General features: G+C 38.2%; 1 protein-coding gene across 2 annotated transcripts in view; it reads left to right on the top strand.

The window, feature by feature from the left end:
• nfat5b (nuclear factor of activated T cells 5b) overlaps positions 1 to 18,650 on the top strand; it is a 192,870-nt gene that overhangs the window by 152,522 nt on the left and 21,698 nt on the right. Inside the window, exons 8-11 of one of the 2 annotated variants that reach the window (XM_059993108.1) lie at positions 1,349 to 1,404; positions 6,793 to 6,925; positions 7,693 to 7,764; positions 17,883 to 17,968. In XM_059993108.1, the coding sequence (XP_059849091.1) occupies positions 1,349 to 1,404; positions 6,793 to 6,925; positions 7,693 to 7,764; positions 17,883 to 17,968 (347 nt within the window). Of the gene's footprint in view, positions 1 to 1,348; positions 1,405 to 6,792; positions 6,926 to 7,692; positions 7,765 to 17,882; positions 18,035 to 18,650 lie in introns of both variants that reach the window. The other variant, XM_059993107.1, reaches the window with a different exon arrangement.

The raw sequence follows: 18,650 nt of genomic DNA, 5'->3' as shown, positions 1-18,650 counted from the left end.
CCCCAAACAGTCCTTACAGGTGAGGCAACACTTGTGAGTCTGTTGGGGTCATCTATTGCATCTGGTGCTCCCGGTGCAGCCTCCTCTACATTGGCAAGACCTGACACAGATTGGGAGACTACTTCGTCGAGCACCTCCACTCCATCCGCCACAACAGACGGGATCTCCCAGTTCCCATCCACTTCAACTCTGCTTCACATTCCCATTCAGATATGTCCATACATGGCCTCCTCTACTGCCACGATGAGGCCAAACTCAGGTTGGAGGAACAACACCTCATATTCCGTCTGGGTAGTCTCCAGCTCCTTAGCACGAACATCAAATTCTCCAACTTCCGGTAATTCCCTCCCTCTCCCTTCCCCCATCCCAGTTTAACTCTGCCTCCTCTTCCCGCTGCTTATTGCCTCTCTCATGATTCTGCCTTCTTCTACTACCCATAGTGCTTTCCCCTTACGTTCCTCCTTCACCTTTCCTGCCTATCCCTCCCTGCTTCCCCTCCCACACCCCTTGATCTTTCCTCTGATTGGTTTTTCACCTGGCACCTACCAGCCTTCTCCTTCCCACCCTCCCCCCCATCTTCTTTATAGGGCCCCTGCCCCCTCCTCTTTCAGTCCTGATGAAGGGTCTCGGCCCGAAATGTTGACTGCTCGTTTCCACGGATGCTGCCCGACCTGCTGAGTTCCTCTAGCTTGTTTGTACGTGTTGATTTGACCACAGCATCTGCAGTGTAATTTGTGTTTCCATCCTATTCTTACTTCTGAAAGGGCTTTTCAGCTGCATTTGCTCCACCTCCATCACAACTGCTTTCCTCCCAAGCACAAGGATGGGGTTTCATCTTGTTCTCACGATCTTCCACATCAAATTGAACATTCTCTGTAACTTCCACCACTTTAAATGTTATTCAGCCGCCACATTTTTCTTCCCTCTCGATTCCCTGTCATTTTAATGTTTTATCGAATTTCCACATCTCCATCAGGAGCTCCCCACACTGTTCCAATGAAGCTTAATCTAAGCTCAAAGAACAAACATTTCATCTTCCATTAAGATGCTTCCAACTTATGAGGCATGAGACATGAAATAGCAAATGTGTCTCTGCCTTTTAAAAAGGATGGGTGGGAGAACATCGGGAACAACTAAGCTGTTAGTCTAACACTAGTTATGGGGAATGTTCTAGAATCCAAAGTGAGAGATTTAATAACAGGTTACAATGGCAAGAATAATATGATTGAATAGAGTCTACGTGGATTCAAGAAAGGGAAGCCTAAATATCATCAAATTCACATACAAGGAAAACAAACTAACATTAAGTCCTTTGTTAACACTTTAACTTGTGTGTTTTTTTATCCAGATGAGAATAATTCCTGGAAAGCAGAGGCTGAAATAGACATGGAACTATTTCATCAGGTGAGGTTAAATAGAAATATTTTCATGAAAGGGAAGCAGTGCATGCATTCAAGTTTATTTTGCCTTTATCTGTTTTATAATTTCACACTTTCATAATATTTTGCAGTTTTCAAGTTCAAGTTTATTGTCATTCTACTATATACATGTATACTGCCAAATGAAACAATTCTTCCTCCAAACTAAGGTGCAGAACGTACTATGTATGTCACATACAATGCATAAAGTAATATTACCATAAATAACTTAACAAATTATAAAGTGCAAATATGACACAAGTTTAAAAAGTAAACAGTATAAAGCTACGTGTACTTTGTTCATGATGAGACCTGGGTAGTGGCAGGAAGTTCAGTAGTCTCATAATCTGGAGGAAAAGAAGCTCTTTTCCACCCTAGCAGTTGTTGTCCTAATGCTATGGTACCTCCTCTCTGATCGTAGGGGAGTGTCAAAGAGTTTGTGGGATAGATAGGATGGATCATTGACAAAGCTAAGAGCCCTGTGTATGGAGAACTTCTAATAAATATCTCAAATGTGTGGAAGGGAGACCCTGGTGATCATCTCAGCAGTCCTCGCAACCCTTTGTAGGGTCTTGTGGTCTGATGCCTTGCAATTCCTGTGCCAGATAGTGATTAGTGATAGTGGTCAGGACACTCTCAATTGTGCTCCATTAAAAATTGGTTAGAATGGTGGAGGGGTGGAGCTATTTCTGTTGTCATCAAGAGAGCTCACTGGAAGCTTCAGAACCAACTGCAGGCTGCTGAAAAACCTTCCAAAGTTCAGTGTTTTTTGGCTGTTAGTTATCTGCTTGTGTTCATTAAATGAATGCAATATTTCTCTACTAGAGGCATCATTGTGGTTATTACTGGCCAGTAGCTCAACCAGAGAAAAGATGTGCCTTTCTGTGAAAGGCCTACCTACTCCTACCATGTTCAGAAGCACTACATGCCACCTGCAAAAGTGCTGCAAAAATTCAGCAGATCAGGCAGCATTAATGGAGAGAAAGAGATAACATTTCTTGTCTGTGAACTTTCATCGGAACTGAGAAAGAGAGAAAAGATTAGTAAGCAGTGATGGTAGTGGGTAGAACAAAGGTAATTTCTCTGATGAATTGATATAACTTATGGGGCAACTAAAATGCTTTCTCTGTTTAGTGCTTTGCTAATGTTGGAAAGTGTGAATAATGTTATATATTTTATACCTTTGTTCAGCTTAATTGTTTTTAAATGCTCTCATGAACTCATTGACTTGATGACAGTTTATTCCTACATCAACCTTAGCCCCACTCTATCAGATAATTACCTTTGTCCTGTACAATGGCAGAGAAGGTATGGTGGGCCAGATGCCTATGCCTGCTCCTATTTCTTATTTTTCTTGTACATCTGTCCCTCCCCCACTCTGCAGTTTAAAACCAACTTGTCTTCTTTGTTTTCCTCTTCTAAAACATTTGTACGTTCTTCCTGTGTGCACTTGGGTTTCCTCCTACATTCCAAAAGTGTACAGATTAGTTGATTACCTGGTCATCGTAAATTGCCCTGTGATTAGGCTAGGGTTAAATAGGTGCGTTGCTGGGTGATGTGGCTCATTGAGCCAGATGGGCCTGTTCCACACTGTATATCTAAATAAAACATAAAGGGTTCTTTAATTTGAAATGTTAACTCTACTTCTTCGGTAATGCTATGTGATCTGCTGAATGTTTCCAGCATCACTGTTATTTTAGGTTTCCAGTATCTTAAGTCTTTTCACTTTCATCACCAATGGATGTGTGCTGATGAGTTTACAACTTCCCTTCCTCTTTCCCTTATTGCTTTCTGTTCACTGTTTATATGGTCCATGCCATTATGATGGCACCTTTGTGCATACCATAGACCATTCTGAATCTTGATAACAGAGCTCCTCCAAAGGAATTAAGGTAATGGAAACATAGATTCAGCATTCCTGTGATATGGTTAATTCCTTTGCCAGAATGGCTTTTACTGTGAGAACTGGAGTTACTGATCATCTCATCAGCAGTTAGCCCTTGTTCATAGTCACCTTTGTCAAATCTGCATGTTATACTAAACTGCAACAGAATAAAACATTATGGCTACTGTTAGATTAAAATCTACAACGCATATGATTCACTATCAGTGAGTGTACAGCAGTTGCACAGTGATGGAATGAAATCCCCTTTAATTCTATTATATCTTAGTTGAAAAAATGGCAATTATTTCACCAGTTGTTATGTCATATCACTTCCTCTAAAGTTCAGCAATTTTTGAAGAAGTAATGAAGGCACCAAACACTTGCAGACTTAGAGCAACAGAAAATTCAGATCAGTCAACAAGTAATTTGAATGCAGTTGATGAAGCTATTAATTCCTCTATTTAAAAAGTGGGATAGGATGCCCAGTCCTGTTACCATTAATATGTTCTGTATATGGATGTTAACTTGTCCAAAATGTTGGTTCTCCTTTGTTCTGCTCTCTCTATCTGCCTACTTCTGCTTGGGTGTTCACTATATATGCACCTCATCAATGTAGCTCAGATGTTTTGTGAACTAAACTGGAAGAACTAAACTGTTTCCCTTAAACTGGGAGGTAAACATGAGACATATCTAGATGATGAGTTAGAGGGAAGTTGAGCAAAACTTTTATCAAAGAGCATCAGAGTCCAGAACAAACAATATGGAAAGATAGTGTCGGCAGAATCCTTCATCACGTTTAGTAGGTACAACGTCAGGGATTACAATGAAGCATAAAAGCTTAAGACATAGGAGGTAACATATTGATTGGCAAACCAGTAAAAAAGAATAGGCATAGTTTGATCTTATTCTGAAAGATCTAATGAGTGGTATGCCACAAAGAACAGTGCTGCATCTCAAACTTTTACTGTTTATTTAAATTTTGTAGGTGGAAGGAATAGTTGCTAAATTTGCAATATATTTAATTGTCAGAATCAGAATCAAGTTTATTATCACTGGCATGTGTCATGAAATTTGTTAACTTAGCAGCAACAGGTCAATGCAATACATAATGTAGAAGAAGAAAAAACTTTAATAATAAATAAGTCAATTACAGTATATGTATAATGAATAGATTAATAACCATGCAAAAACAAATAATATATATTTAAAAAGTGAGGTAGCATTCATGGGATCAGTGTCCATTTAGGAATCAGATGGAAGAGGGGAAGACGCTTTTCCTGAATCGCTGAGTGTGTGCCTTCAGGCTTCTGTACTTCCTACCTCAGAATCAGAATCGGGTTTATTATCACCAGCATGTATCGTGAAATTTGTTTACTTAGTAGCAGTAGTTCAATACAATGCATAATAAAAAAGGGAAAAAAATTAAAACAGAATAGAATTATAATAAATAAGTAAATAAAATACAGTATAAGTATATTGAATAGATTAAAAATTGTGCAAAAAACAAATACTATATATTTTTTAAAAAATGAGGTAGTGTCCAAGGGTTTAATGTCCATTTAGGAATCAGATGGCAGAGGGGATGAAGCCGTTTCTTAATCACTGAGTGTGTGCCTTCAGGCTTCTGTACCTCCTACCTAATGATATCAGTGAGAAAAGGGCATGCCCTGGGTGCTGGGGTCCTTAATAATGGATGCTGCCTTTCTGAGACACTGCTCATTGAAGATGTCCTGAGTACTTTGTAGGCTAGTACCCAAGATGGAGCCGACTAAATTTACAACCCTCTGCAGCTTCTTTCGGTCCTGTGCAGTAGTGCCCCCATACCAGACTGTGACGCAGCCTGTCAGAATGCTCCTCACAGTACATCTAAAGAAGTTATTGAGTGTTTTTGTTAACATACCAAATCTCTTCAAACTCATATTGAAGTATAGATACTGTTTTGCCGCCATTGTAGCTGCACTAGGTTAGGTCCTCAGAGATCTTGACACCCAGGAATTTGAAACTTCTCACTCTCTGCTCAGTTGTCTGTGTCATTGAGTCTATGCTGCCTCTTCCTAAAAAAATTTTGATCAATCCTGTTGCATATTTTGCAACCTAGCTTAGTACTTAATTAGATAATACATATATCAAGTCTTGATGCTTCGTGCCCTGATCATGACTTTATTTTTCATTCTTACTTCCCATGCTCCCCTACATCACGTGTTGTTCTGTCCCTGACTGATGACATCATCACCATACTTGACAAGTGTCAAACTACATTCATTGACCTGATTTTAATATGTGACAAGTCCTATTTCCTTAGTCTTTCACTGGATAGCCACAATTTATGCTCTCTTAAATTGTTGTTTCCTTTTGAAGACATTGATTCTACTTCCAAAACCCCTGCAGGCAGTGAATTTCAGATCAGTACTACCCTTTTGACTTAAAAGCTAAGTTCCTCACATCCACTCCTCAAATTACTTTGATCAAGGAGAAAATCCTAGGTTTTCCAATCATCTATAATAACTAAAATAGAAAACACAATGGTTGGTGGTGTTATGGATAGTATGGAAGGTGGTTGTAGGTTACATGGCAACATTGATAAGATACTGAGAAGTGGCTGACAAAGTTCAATCCAGAAAAGTGTAAAGTGATGACTTACCTTAGAAGGTTGAACTTGAACGAGTACAGGGTTAATGGCATGATTCTTAGCAGTGTGGAGGAACAGAGGAGCTTGTGGTCCATGCCTATTGACCTCAAAGTTGCCACACAAGTTGATAGGATGGTTAAAAAATAGTGTGGTCTGGTGGCCTTTGTTAGTCAGGAATTAAGTTCAAGAGCATGAGCCAATGTTGCAGCTCTACAAAATCCCTGTTGGACTACACTTGGAGTATTATGTTCAGTTCAAGGATATGGAAGCTTTAGAGAGGGTGAAGAGGAGATCTAGGATGCTGCCTGGATTAGAGAACATGCCTTATGAGGATATGTTGAGTGAGCTAGTGTTTTTCTCTTTGCGGAAAATGAAATTGAGCGATGACTTGATAGAGGTGTGTAAGTTGATAAGAGGCATAGATCAAGTGGACAGCTAGAGATTTTTTCCCAGGGTGGAAGTAGTTAATATGAGGGGGCATAACTTTAAGGTGATTGGAGGAAGGTATAGAGGGAAGTCAGGTAGGTTTTTTAACAGAGAGTTTTTTAACAGAGCCAGAATAATAGTAGAGGCAGATACATTAGAGACATGTAAGAGACTTAGATTGGCACATGGATGATAAAAAAGTGGTGGGCTATGTGAGAGGGAAAGGGTTAGATCTTGGAGTAAGTCGAAATGTCGACAAAACAGTGGGCCAAAGTGTACTGTGTTGTATACTGTTCTATGTTCAGTAAAATCAATTATTCTGAAACCAGTCTTTTCTGCATTCTTTGTAGCATCATGTCCTTCATAAACTAACTTGATCAGAATTATGCACAGTACTCAGTTGCTGATTTTGTTTTCCTATTTTGTTTTCAAAGAATCACCTTATTGTGAAAGTTCCTCCTTACCACAATCAGCTTATAACTGTGCCAGTTTCAGTTGGCATATATGTTGTAACCAATGCTGGAAGATCACATGAAGTACAGCCTTTCACCTTCACTCCAGATCCAGGTGAGTGAAGTTCAAAAGCATGTGCTACGTTTATTAAACACAGTGTAGCTTTACTGGAAGTTACTGTTCAGAACTAGCCTTTACTAAAAAAATTGATACATCAAGGTAGTTTAGCTTCACCAGAACATCATTGTTCTATGTTAACTAACGAATTCTTGATCTGAGTTTAATATTATCCTTCCAAACCGATCTGCCTAAAATGAAATCATTGTGTTGGCATTAACCGAAAAACCAATGCTGCATGTTATTGTTTTCTTACAGTTGTAGCAAACATTTCCAAACAGTTAACAGTAGGTCTCTTGCAACTCATTAGTCATGGAACCCACATCCACCCACAAAACACTGGCAGCTCCATTCTATTTGTTTTGAGTATTTAATCTTCATTTTCCTGGGTTAATTTTGTTTTTTTTTCTTTGGATGGCCTTATGCATCACTTAAAAAGTAGAACTTTATTGTGTGCAAGTCAGGAGTATTGATTTTGTTTGTATGCTCCTTGAGGTCCAGTGTACACATGTCAAGGCAAATGGATTTTCTGTGCCAGTGGATTTTAATTATATTTTTGATTAATATTGTTTTGAACATACCTGAATACAAATGTTTCTAGTATTATTTTTAATATTCACATGACTGTCAAGTTTTATTTACCTTTCTGAAGAGTTAGATGGGAGAACGAAGGATCTTTACAGTGAAATAACTGAAATGTTGGCAAAGAAAACTAGATAAAAGGTGAAAATTTTAAAAAACGGTGTATTTTGTTTACACTTCAGCAAACTCATCAGATATCATTGTGAAGAAAGAAATTCCTGTACAACCATGTTGCATTGACGAAGCAATGAAAGGTATAATGTGTTTTTTATACATTAAAAATGCAATAAAATTGCCTGCACAGTTAGGGCTCTTGATTTCCCATTACTGAACTTAATTGGACATTCGAATTTAAAAGTAGAGGTCATGAACTTTGAAATGCAGAGAAGTAACTTTGTTGGAAATAGCAGTATGCAAAACCAACAGAACATTGATGATTAACTTGCAGACTCCTATGTCCCTTTCACTCTCATTTCTAATTTGTATCATGCTTTTCCAGTTAACCACAAAATGGAACATACTTCAATTTAGAACGAAAAATCTTTTTTTAACAGGGTGACTTATGTAGTTACCCATCTATACTCTTAGCCAGGATTAAGATGCATTTGCTAAAAAACAGAGAGTATGTTAAAATAAGTTATAAACAGCATGCTTTCATATATTTTAATCTGGTGAAGGAATTCAGTTGTGAAAGATTTGCCCTAGAGCATTATTTTGTCAATAGTTTCCAAGTAAATGGTATTATGGCGACTGCCGTTTGTGCAAATGATTGTGTTACAGGCAGTAGTTGAAGGTCAAACTTTATGAACTGCTTTGATTATTTGATATGGAGACTTTGATATTGTGGTTGAAATATAATCGGTATATTTTAAATTAGCTCTTTAGCAGAAGATTACTATTTACTACTGTTCTTTCCAAGTGTTGTTTTCAGTTTGGATCAGTCCATTAATTGTATTTTCTTGCTATAAACTTTTAACTACTGAATAGTGTGCATTGTTTGAAAATTTTAAGTATTCAGTTCTCATCAACTATGTGATCCATAAAAGGAGTTATGTATGTATATACCTTCACTTGTCTAGTTTAATTTGTTAAAAGTTACAATGTAATTGAGGAAATAGAAACTTGTTTGACTTCTCAAAAGAATAAAATAGCATTAAAGATGGTACCAGGAAACTCTGCAATCCAAGCAACATCACATAATTTTTTGAATTTGTTGCATGAATAAATGTAATGTAAGTAAGACACCTTATTCACTATCTCTGGAGAATGCTTCTCATTCTTGAACTATATAATAGTGGCTTATTTAATAAGCACAGGTAGGTATCAATGTATCAAAGTCAATTTACTGTCATTCAACCATTCAGGTGTATACTGCCAAACGAAACAACATATTTCTAGACCAAGGTGCACAACACAGTACATATAACTCACACATAAAACACAAAGTAATGTTGTTACATGAATGGAGCCTCTGGAGAAAAGTACTGGTAGAGACAAAGCAGCTTCTTTATTCGACAAAACAAGGTACAGCAGGCATCATATGGATGGAGACGCTTTGGTAGAAAGATCTCACTGGCCTAATGCAAGGCTTGGTATTTTATGTGCGAAACATCAAAGGACAATTCCATGTTTACAAAGTATGGACAATACCTTCTTCGAAACTACTCAGGAACTTCACACCTCCATGTTCGCACATGCACCACAGACATCCAAATGAATTTCAATCAGCATTGTCTGGTCTGAGATTCATGGCTTTTAGGAATCCACTGTACAAAGCTTCACTCCAAATTAAATCCACAATACATATTCAGGTGAGGAGACTGGTAGCCAAAGTCATTTGCTATATATAAATGTGCTAAACTTAAAAATTGTTCTAAGAAATATTAGGAGCAATGTTCCCTCTAAATTATAGTAGTCAGTGTGCACAAATATCTTGTGTTGTGCAAATTTTTTTCCTGTGACAGAAGTATGTGCGCACTGAATACACACGTGGCACAGTTTATGTAGGTTTACAGAATATTTGACATAAAACAGCACAGAATAACAACAAAATAACATTCATATTTAAGTCACTCAGTTATTTTTTCTCTCTCCTGTCTTTGGCATTTACCCATCCTTTGTAAACTCTATCTAGACTAATAGAACTTCCATCCAATTGATAGCTTTTGATTCTCATTGACATATCCAAATGACATTCACCTAAACGGTTTCTCAGCTTGTTTTTGAGATAATTCATTAGGCTAAAACCTTGCTCGCAATCTGCACTAAACGCAAGAAAGGTTCCCCCAATGACCATCAACTGTGTAAGGTCGCAAAACTGTTCATTTTGAAGTACAAATGCCACCATTTGCGCAAAGTTACTTGCCAAATGACACTTCAAAAAGTCAAATTTCCAAATATCATCCCACATCTTTCCACGAGCAAATTCTCCAACTTTTGCATCATGACAATACAAACAGATAAATCCAGTTTCTGAATCATACATAAATATTTCTTGTAGCTGAACATTCATGACCTCATGAGCTATCGGTGTAGCAATTTCTACTATTTTGTTAAGCCATTCAACCTTAAACAAATTTGCAATTCTTTTGCGTTTCACGCCCTTCGCTTCTTTTGAATTCGACATAGAGAATCAATTTTTTTCAAATAAAAACTTAGTAAGCTATCTACAGGATTTGAAACAGATCTTTGTAAACATTAGGATGTGAACACTGTCCGCCAAAGATGGCTGCTGCCATGATGCAGCTGTATAAACCGGAACAGGAAAGGTGAGGTGACGTAAATTAGTGACATGCATTCTGGTATTTGAAAAACCGACTAACTAGTTAACAGAAACATTTAGCTAAAAGATTATTTTCAATAAATATAATTATTAATTACTACATTATTTTAGGTAATTAACCTTTTGTGCGCACATTAATTTCTTTTGTGCGCTGGTTGAAAAACTGTACACGTGCGCACCTTAGAGGGAACATAGATTAAGAGTAGGCAGCCGTTGATCCTAGGTGATCATGGGTTTGCATCTCTGGTGGACCTTGTCCTCAACAAGGTGCAAGCCTGGGCGAGAAGATTCGAAGAACCGGCTGTTGCCCATGCAGCACATCACTGCTGTAGTCCAAGGGAAGTGCAAGCACCAATACAGCCTGGCACCAGTGTCGTCGCAGAGGTTGCCCAGAGTGAAGTTGTAAGCAACATCAAACTGCCTTAGGGACCCCGGCTCCGGACTTCTTTCTCTGGATTTACTCCCAAAGCCTTTCCCACGGGTGGGTATGGCCGCAAGGCAGCAGAGGTTTAAAATCACAGTTTTCCTTCTCTTAAGCAGGCTACCATCCAAGGATGACGAGCCACACCTTCCCAAAGTAACTGGCTTTGAGGCACCAGTGGTCCACTGTTGCCTCTTCTCTTGTCAGTAGAAACAGTTCCGCTGTCCTAGTAACTAAGCCACATGTGAAGGTCGAGAGTTGAGCTTGGTTGTCAGAGGCTGTTAGAGTTGCACGACATTTGGAGCTTATCCCCCACTACCAGCCCCCAGCTATGACAATCTTAGGAACCAACAAGTATTACCACAAATAAAAATGTGCATTTATGACAAAGTAAAAAGCTATATAAGTATAAGCTACTGGCACTTCATATGTAATGATACTTAGGAGATGGCAGGAAGTTCAGTAGCCTTACGGCATGCTAGAAAAACAGTTTTTGACTTAATGCTATGGTACCTCCTTCCTGATGGTAGAGGGTCAAATTGTTGCATAGATGGGAGGGATCATTGATAATCTTGAGGGCCCTGCATATGCATTGTTTCGGATAAATATCTCTGATCGTGGAAGAGAGACCTTGATGATCCTCACAGCAGTTCTCATTATGCTCTGTAGGGACTTAAAGTTATAAAGAAATACAGCACAGAATCAGACATTTCGGCCTATCTAGTCCATGCTGAAACCATTTAAGCTGCCTACTCCCATCAACCTGCACCAGGATCAAAGCCCTCTATACCCCACCATCCATGTACCTATCCAGACTTCTTTTAAACAGTGAAATTGAGCTTGCATGCTGGCAGCTCATTCCATACTCCCAAGACCCTCTGAGTGAAGATGTTTCTCCTCATGTTCTCTTTAAATTTTTCACCTTTCACCAATAACCCATGACCTTTAGTTGCAGTCTCACCCAACCTCAGTGGAAAAAGCCTGTTGCATTAACCCTATCTATAGCCCTCATAATTTTGTATATCTCTGTCCACTCTAATCTCAATCTATGTTCCAAGGAATGCAAACCTAACCTCTTCAATCCTGTCTTATAACTCGGGTCCTCTAGGCCTGGCAGCATCCTTGTAAATTTTCTCTGTACTCTTTCAATCTTATTTACATCTTTCCTGTGGCCATGTGACCAAAACAGCATACAATATTTCAAATTAGGCCTCATCAACATCTTATACAACTTCAACATGACATCCCAACTCCTGTACTCAGCACATTGATTTCTGAAAGCCCATGTGCCAAAAGCTTTTTTTACGACCCTGCCTACCTATGACACAAATGAACCTGTATTCTACGATCCTTCTGTTCTACTGCACTCCGCAGTGCCCTACAGCTCACTGTGTAAGACCTACACAGGTTGGTCCTCCCAGAGTGCAACAGCTCATGCATGTGCATCAAAATTGCATCTGCCATTTTTCAGCCCATTTTTCCAGCTGGTTCTGATTCCATTGCACGCCTTGATAGTCTTCCTCGCTGTCAACTATGCCCCAATCTAGGTGTCATCTGCTAACTTGTCTATCCAGTTAATATCATCCAGACCATTGATATAGGTGACAAACAACAGTGGACCCAACACCAAGCAGTACTCCACTAGTCACAGGCTTCCATTCAGCGAGGCAACCATCTATTAGCATCCTCAGGCTTTTCCCACAAAGCCAATGTCAAATCCAGTTTACTACCTCATCTTGAATACCAAGCGACTGAACTTTCTTGGCCAGCCTCTCATGCCAGACCTTGTCAAATGCCTTGCGGAGGTCCATGTAGATAACTTCCACTGCCTTGCCTTCATCAAATTTGCTGGTAACATCTTTGAGAAACTCAATAAGATTAGTTAGGAATAAGAGAAAATCTGCAGATGTTGGAAGTCCAAGCAACACGCACAGCCTGCCAGGCAACATCTATGGAAAAGAGTACAGTTGACGTTTTGGGGCCGAGTCCTGCCGAATGGTCGATTACTAACATTGGTTAGACATAACCTTCTATACATAAAGCCATGCTGACTATCCCTAATCAATCTCTGTCTATCCAAATACTCATATACTGTATCATTCCTTTAAGTACCTTCCAATAACTTTCCTGCCATTGATGTCGTGCTTTCTTAAGCAATGGAACAACATTAGCTACCCTCTAATTCTTTGGTACCCACCTGTCCCTAAGGGTGATTTAAGCATCTCTACTAGGAACCCAGCAATTTCTGCATTTGCCTCCTGTAGAGTCTGAGGGAATACCTTGTCAGGCCCTGAGGATTTGTCTACCCTGATTGGCCACAAGACAGCAAACTCCTCTTCTGTCATGTGTACAGGGTCCATGACCTCACTGCTATAGATTCTGTGTCCATCTCCTGAGTAAAACAGATGCAAAAATGCCATTTAATATCTCCCCTATCTCTTTTGGCTCTACACGTAGATTACTACTCTGACCTTCCAAAGGACTAATTTTATCAGGATCAGAATCAGGTTTATTATCACCAGCATGTGATGTGAAATTTGTTAACTTAGCAACAGCAGTTGAATGCAATATATGATATAGAAGAAAAAAAATAAAATATAATAATGATAATAAATCAATTACAGTATACCTATATTGAAAAGATTAAAAATTGTGCAAAAAACAAATACTGTATGTTTAAAAAAAAGTGAGTTTGTGTCCAAGGGTTTGACATCCATTTAGGAATCGGATGGCAGAGGGGATGAAGCTGTTCTTTAATTGCCGAGTGTGTGCCTTCAGGCTTCTGTACTTCCTACCTGATGGTAACAGCGAGAAAAGTTCCCTCGCAATCTTTCTGCTCTTAACATATCTGATGGATTCTCCTTCACCTTGACTGCTAGAACAACCTCATACCTTCTTTTGGCCCTACTGATTTTATTTCTTAAATGTTCTCTTGCATTCTTATACTCTTCAAGTGCCTCATTTGTTCCCACCTACCTATACCTGCTAAGCACCTCCTTGATTTTTTTTTCTTAAACAGGGTTTCAACATCTCTCGAACCAAAGTTCTCTAAATCTGGTGTCCTTGCCTTTTATTATGACAGAAAATACAAGCTTTGTACTCTCAAACTTTCACTTTTGAAGGCCTCACACTTACCAATTACATCTTTGCCAGAAAACCATCTGTCCCAGTCCACATTTGCTAGATCTTTTCTGATGCAATCAGAATTGGCCTTTCTCCAATTTAGAATCTCATCCCAAGGACCAGGTCTATCCGTTTCCATAATTACCTTGAAACTAATGGCATGATGATCACTGGATGCAAAATGCTCCCCTACACAAACTTTGGTTGCACGACCTGTCTCATTCCCTAATAGGAGATCAAGATGTGCAAACTCTCTCGTTGGGACTAAGAGATTATCATATTGGTATATGCAAGGGCTTTGCAAAGCACACTACCATTCTCTCACCTTCAGAAGTCCATTTTTAGTGGTAATATTCTCCATAATATCCTGAAAGGAATACAAAAGTTTCTATATAAATGCTAGCTTTCCTTTTTTCTACAATTTATCAATCTTGCAACCAACAGAAAATTTAGAAGATACTCCAAATAGACCTTTATTTCATTTGACAATTGTTTTTAAAATAAGAAATAGCAAGAGTAGACCAGCTGGTCCCTGGTCTGCTCTGCTATTCACCAGGATTGTAGCTGATCTACCTCAGCATCATTTTCTTGCAGTTTCTCCATAAACTCTTCATTCCCTTGAAACTCGTAAGTCTGTTAATCTCTGTTTCAAATTAACTCAATAACTGAGGCTTCAAAATCTCCAAAGATTTGCCATTTTCTGTGGAAATATATTTCTTTTAATTTCAATCCTCAAGGATAAAGGAGGGAATTTATGCTTAAAGTCAAAAGATGTGAGTGAGGTACTAACAATATATTATGTCAATATTAACTAAGGATAAGAACATGAGTGATAGTGAGATTAGTGCAGGGCATGTTAATGTACATACTGATATCAGTTTTATGAGGCTTTCCAGCCTACAATTCCCTGGATTATCCTTATTTCCCTTCTTTAACAAATGAACAATATTGGATACTCTCCACTGTTGCTAGTGAGGATGTAAAAGTCTTAATCAAGGCCCCAACAATCTCCTGTCTCCACGATTGGGTGTTTTGAAGAGGTGACAAAAATGATTGATGGGGGTAGGGCACTGGATGTTGTCTACATGGATTTTAGTAAGGCATTTGACAAGGTCTTTCATTGTAGGCTGATCCGGAAGATTGAGATGCCTGGGATCCATAGTGATTTAATAGTTTAGCTTCAGAATTGTTTTAAGAGAGAGTAGAGGCAGAAGGGTGTTATTCTGACTGAAATGGTGTTCCTTAGTGTTTGGTGCTGGGGTTCTGTTGTTTGTGAAATTGGGTGAGAATATGGATGGGTGGGTTATTAAGTTTACAGGTTAAACAAAGATTGGTGGGTTTGTGGCCGTTGTAGAAAGTTGTCACGGGATACACCTAAATATAGATTAGTTACAGATATGGGCAGAAGAATAGTAGATGGAGTTTAATCTAAGCAAGTATGAGATGTTGTAGTTTGGGAGGTCAGATATAAAAGGAAAGTATACAGTTAATCCAGGACCCTTAATAGCAATGATCCACAGAGGATTCTTTGTGTTCAATCCATATCGCTGTGAAAATGACCGCATAGGCAGGTGCTTGCCTTCTTTTGTCCAGGCAGTGAGTATAAAGGAAGTTATGTTACAGCTTTTTAAAACTTTGATTAGCCCACACTGTAACTGTGATTCTGGTCATCATATTGAAAGAAAGGATTTGGAAGTTTTGGAAAGAGTTACAGAAGAGGTTTACTGGGTTAACTAAGATGTTGCCTGTATTAGAGGTTGTGAACTATAAGTGGAGGTTGACCAAACTCTGATTGCAATCCCGAGAGTGTTGGAGGCTGAGGAGAGACTTGATAGAAGTTTTAATTTAGGAAAAAAGGGTAGGATAGACAGTTAGAATCTTTTTCCCTGGGTAGAACTGTTAAGTACAAGAGGACATCCATTTAAGGTAAGAGGGGTCAAGTTTAAAGGAGATGTATGGAGTAAGATTTTTTTAACAGGTTGTAGGAGGTGCATGGAATGTGCTTCTAGGGGTAGAGGTGGAATTGTGCATTATTGTAGCAGATATGATAGTGGTGCTTAAGAGACTGCTAGATAGATGCATAAGTATGCAGGGAATTGGTTGGATATGGATCATGTACAGGCGAAAGAGATTTATATCATCATGTTCAGCGCAGATATCATGGGCCAAAGGACCTATTACTGTGCTGTACTGTGCTAAAAGGCCTGTCCTCCTATTTTGAGAATGTGGCCCTTAGCAACTATATCCTCCTTTAGATAAGGAAACAAAAAATATCACTGGCATAGTCTCATTAAAGCTTTATAAAAGTGCATTAAGACATATTTTCTCTCATTCTTAAATCCTCTTGAAATAACTTGCTTTCCTAATTTGCTGCATTTTAATTTTGGCTTTTAGTGACTCTCACACAAGAAACAAGTATGTCCCTTTGAAGATCCCACTTTTTACCATTATTGAAGCTGATTGTTGAACATAAAAACTGTTGTTATAAGCACATGCATGCCAAGTTAGCTGGAATATGGATTTTAACTGTAAATTTAGCCTTTCATGTTCTACAGTACACACTTATGAAGACAAAGAATTGGAAAATCTCTTCATAATTACTATTCTGATAAATGCTGATGTTTCTTTTTGTGGTCTCTGGCATATTCCAGTAAGTGACAAGTATACTAGTCAAAAGTTTTTTTTCTTCATTAGTTGTTTGAAACCTTCAAGCAGCTTCTGCTGTTAGTAACACAATCATAAAATCATAATAGCTATCACTGTTATGCCCTTGAGCTAGAATACCATTTATGATTAGCTGGAAAGCCATGATGCATACAGAAATTAATTGCTTGTCAGTGTAGGTCAGTTGACTATTATTTTTCAATGTAATCAACAGGAAATGAGGGAGATTATTAGTCAATAATGTTACTACATTTGTTCTCTGTAGCAGAGATTCTTAAGCTTTTCTGTGTTGGGGGCTCAGAATTAATAGCTTGTTACCTTCCTAAGTTCCATCTTTTGAATTTCCCAATCCTATTCTTGGTGATTTACTTTGTCCACTGAAATAAAAACAAAAAATGCTAGAAGTAGACGAGATCAGGCATCAGCATCTAGAGAGGGGGAAGCAGATTTAAGTTTTAACTTGATAACCTTTCATCAGAAACTTTTCTCCCTACCTTTCCCCTCTTTCTCCCTCTTCACTCTTCTCCATCCTTCTCTCTCACACCACTTTCATTCCACTTCAAGATGGGTGTTGATTCCTAAAGAGTCCACAATAGGTCTACAAGTCCCCAGTATGGCAGGCAGTACCAGTAGAGAGAGAAGCAGGACCAGAAAATGTTAGAAAACAAATGTTTTAGGTTGTAGAGGAGAGGACAGAGGGAATTTTTACACTAAGGTGGAGATGAAGAAAATATGATCCAGATTAGTTTATTGCTGGCTAAAAGAAGGGTCACAAGACTCGACAATACAAGTTGATCCATGTGGAGGTGGTGTATGTAGAGGAAGATGAGTAAGAACAATCTGAATAGCAATGTGAGCTATAGATAATATGCAGAGAGACATGGACAGATGAAGTGAATGAGCAAGGACATGTCAAATGGAATATAATGTGAAGTATGAAGTCTTGTGCCAGTGTAGAAAAAATATAAGGACAGAGCACCTATTAAATGGAAAAGTTTTACAAGATGGTTGGTGTTCAGAATAACATTGGTTTTCTTGGATAGACATCACAGAAAGGAACGTGAAGATCAAGCTGAAAATATTGTCAGATTTGGCTCACTTATGATCTTAATAAAATGGAACAGTACAGGATTAAAATCAAGTTTATATTAACAGTTTTAGTAATAAAGATAATGATCATAATATTGCCACATTCCCCTGAACTAAATTGTGTTCTCTTAAGAAAAGCAAATATCATGTGAGTATGCACAAGAAATGTAAATTTGATTTACTTTCAATAAAATTGATATGTGCAATTTTTTTCTTATGTGTAAATATGTTACTTTTAGTTAGTTCAGGGGTTTTTGTGGCAGAAGTTTGATAATTTATGCTTTTTTTTTTAGCTGCAGCAGTGAAAGTCACAGGCTGTAATCCAGATGAACAAAATCTTCCCAAAGCCTTGCTGCCACCCCTTCTGCCATCTGTTGTGGTAAAGAATGAGGAAGCCATTTCAATGGATGTGGTATCGAATCAGACACCATCTGCAGTCTTTAAAGTATCAACTTTTGTTTCAACAGTCAGAAATACATATATTGTGGTATTTTTATAAGCAAAATAAAACACCACTCTATTACCTCCTTATGGTTATATACACACTGGTGCAGTTTTCAGTGGTAGCACCTCCAATGATACTAGCTTCTTCATCGTTATTTTTGACTTCATGTTCATATGATTTCTATATCTTCTATATTTTTCATGTTATTTATGTTTGTTAATAATTAGAATCTAATTTTGGAATGTGTTACTTTTTGGTGACAAGATCTGCCACTGTGTAGTTAAATTTTTTTGTTATTAACTTTGGTTATATCTGGCTTAATATGAAAATGTGTTGTCTTCTGGCAGTAGCAATTAGAAACATGCCAGTGAAAGTTAGCCATTTAGTACCCTGTCTGTTATGTAGACAAATGGAATCATGGCTTATCTACCGTCTAGATCCAAATCCATATCCTTTAATATTTCTGGTTATAAAATTCACCAAATTTAAAATTAGCATCTTTTAACATTTATGAAAATGTTTTGAACTTTTACTATTCTTTCTGTATACTAATGTTCTTTCAACCCTTAAATAAAGGCACAATGTTAGCCACCATCAGGTCTTCCAGTACTTCACC

The sequence above is a fragment of the Hypanus sabinus genome, chromosome 17 (genome assembly GCF_030144855.1).
Source record: "Hypanus sabinus isolate sHypSab1 chromosome 17, sHypSab1.hap1, whole genome shotgun sequence".
In the NCBI taxonomy this organism is placed as follows: domain Eukaryota; kingdom Metazoa; phylum Chordata; class Chondrichthyes; order Myliobatiformes; family Dasyatidae; genus Hypanus; species Hypanus sabinus.
Note: the sequence above shows the minus strand (reverse complement) of the source record. Positions and strands in the feature narration are given on the sequence as shown.